The sequence below is a fragment of the Pseudophryne corroboree genome, chromosome 5 (assembly GCF_028390025.1).
Source record: "Pseudophryne corroboree isolate aPseCor3 chromosome 5, aPseCor3.hap2, whole genome shotgun sequence".
Taxonomy (NCBI): Eukaryota; Metazoa; Chordata; class Amphibia; order Anura; family Myobatrachidae; genus Pseudophryne; species Pseudophryne corroboree.
The window spans coordinates 820,050,925-820,053,235 of NC_086448.1; the positions used below are offsets into that span (position 1 = coordinate 820,050,925).

At 42.5% G+C, this 2,311-nt stretch overlaps 1 protein-coding gene across 1 annotated transcript; it reads left to right on the forward strand.

Annotated features, from left to right (window-relative positions):
• Positions 1-423: 423 nt before the first annotated feature.
• LOC134929690 (paraneoplastic antigen Ma2-like) lies at positions 424-1,845 on the forward strand. Its single transcript, XM_063925270.1, has one exon. It carries the CDS (start codon positions 424-426, stop codon positions 1,843-1,845), a length of 1,422 nt encoding a protein of 473 aa, XP_063781340.1.
• Positions 1,846-2,311: the final 466 nt, after the last annotated feature.

A 2,311-nucleotide genomic window follows, 5' to 3' on the forward strand; every position in this document is an offset into this window, starting at 1 on the left:
ATGAATATATCGATATAGATAGGTATATGTTAAAATAAATACTAATAGTAATATGTGGTATATAAAACAGTGGTGGTGTGTTTATATTAATTAAAACCCTTACCTGAATATTCGATGGTCGCCGAAGAGGTCTGGAACATAACTGGAAGACAATAACAAGATCAATAGGTAATTGTAATTTACATCTAGAGATTATATAACTGTTATGAGTGATACTTTATTACCATCAATTATAGGTTAATACTCTGGGCTTTCCCAAGTAGGCCCAACACTAAAATTGCTTGGGTGGAGGCACGCCTTAGAAGTAAATATTAGTAACTCCGTTCCCTGTATAGTAGTGCTTTGGGAGGGGTTACATTTTGGAGGCACTGCTGAGATTCAGGTAGTTAGGGGTCTTCTGTGTACCTGATGGACGCAGTCGTGATGGAACAGGTAACGGGCCATGACATATATATGTGGTGTGTGGATAAGGGAATAGATCCCCAGTGCATTTTTGGGCTAGGCGGGGATTTTAAGGAAATCAATGATGACATCGTTTTAAAGGAAGTTACAAAGCTGTATGGGATCCACAGGGCACAGGTGGCTGATCGGTGGCAGGGAAAAGTTGGAGACACCATTGCTGTGCTTATAAAAAATGAAAATAGTTTAGATCCCATCTTACTCCCGGGGATGATCGTGTTGACTAGTATCCCAGATAGAAGGTTGACACTGCTGTGGCCTGAAGTTGGACATGATGGAGATGAGGAAAGGGATGGTCCAGTTACTGTGCAGCCAGTATCGGGAGGTGACTCAAGAGGTTTTAGGTCTAATAGGGCTCCTCCTAGAGATCAAGACGCTAATGACCCTATGGCAGAAAGTAATCAGGCAGAAGCAGTAGTCGATAAAGTGGTGAGTCACCTAGAACGGTGGCATTTCGAAGGAGGTTACCGAAGACTAAGAATATTTTCGGGAATAAGCCCTGTACCAGCGGGGGAAGAGAACTACGAACTTTGGAGGGAAGCGGCTATACAGCACTCTGAAGAGTGGCAATGCCCTGAACACATCAAGCGACAGCGTGTTGTAGAGAGTTTGAGGGGCCTTGCTATGGGGATTATTCAAGCCACTAGGAGAAGTAATCAACAGGCTTCCCTTATGGATTATATAGAAGCTTTAGACTATTCATATGGAACCATAAAAGATGTAGGCGACCTGTTGGCTCGTTTGAACAGCACTTACCAGGAATATGGAGAGTCATTAACCCGGTATATTTATCGAATAGATAGACTCATCTATAAAATTATTGATAAAGGTGGAATACCACGAGAACAAGCTGATGAAAGACGGCTCAAACAAGTATTGAAAGGAGCTCTCACAAATTGCTCAGTGGCACAAAAGCTCCGATGTACTTTGTACAAGGCTATCCCGCCCACTCTTAATGAATTAGTGAAAGAGGTAAAACTTGAGGAAGTGCAGATCGAGAACCGTGACAAAACTGTAAAAAAAGTGAAGGTAATTTCCCCCGTGGCGGAAAAACCTTCTCAGGATGAGCGATTGCTGACATTACTGGAGGAGCAAAATAAAAAATTAGAACAACTGATTGCCCTTCAGACAAATATCCAAGTTAGAGAGTATATACCTGCTACACAATCTAGCCTGGGGAGGGGAAATAGTAGACGGGGAGAGAATAGGCCTCCACTTATATGCTATGCATGTGGATATGAGGGGCATCGAGCCTTTGAATGCCCATTGAATACTTCGAGATTCAGAGGAAGAGGAAATGGCAACTATAACAATATTCGTAGGCCGGAATCTCTGGAAAACTCCAACGGGAGTCCTGTGACCCCCTCACAGGCTCCCCAATTATAAAAGTACATGCAATGGGGAGTGCTAGATGGGCTGATAGTATTCCCGATAGTCTTATGGGGCCAGCTCCGTTAGTGCGTGCAATGGTTAACGGGCATGAGTGTACCGTATTGTTAGATAGTGGATCTCAAGTATCCATAATTTTTGAGACTTGGTATAACATCCACTTGTCTGATATTCCCATCCAACCACTTACTGGATTAACCATATGGGAACTTAGTGAGCAGACATATCCTTATTTAGGTTATATTGTCACCGAATTACTTTTGAACCCGGGTTGAGTGCTATTAATGAGACTGTCCCTCTTGTAGCACTGGTATGTCCGGTTTCTCCAGGGGACAACGGAAAATTACCAGTTATTGTTGGAACTAATACCAATCTATTCAAGACTCTAAAGAATTGGTGTTCCAAACAGGAACCTGAAAGGAAGATCCCTCTGAATAATAGTCCTCATAGTATGAATGTAGAA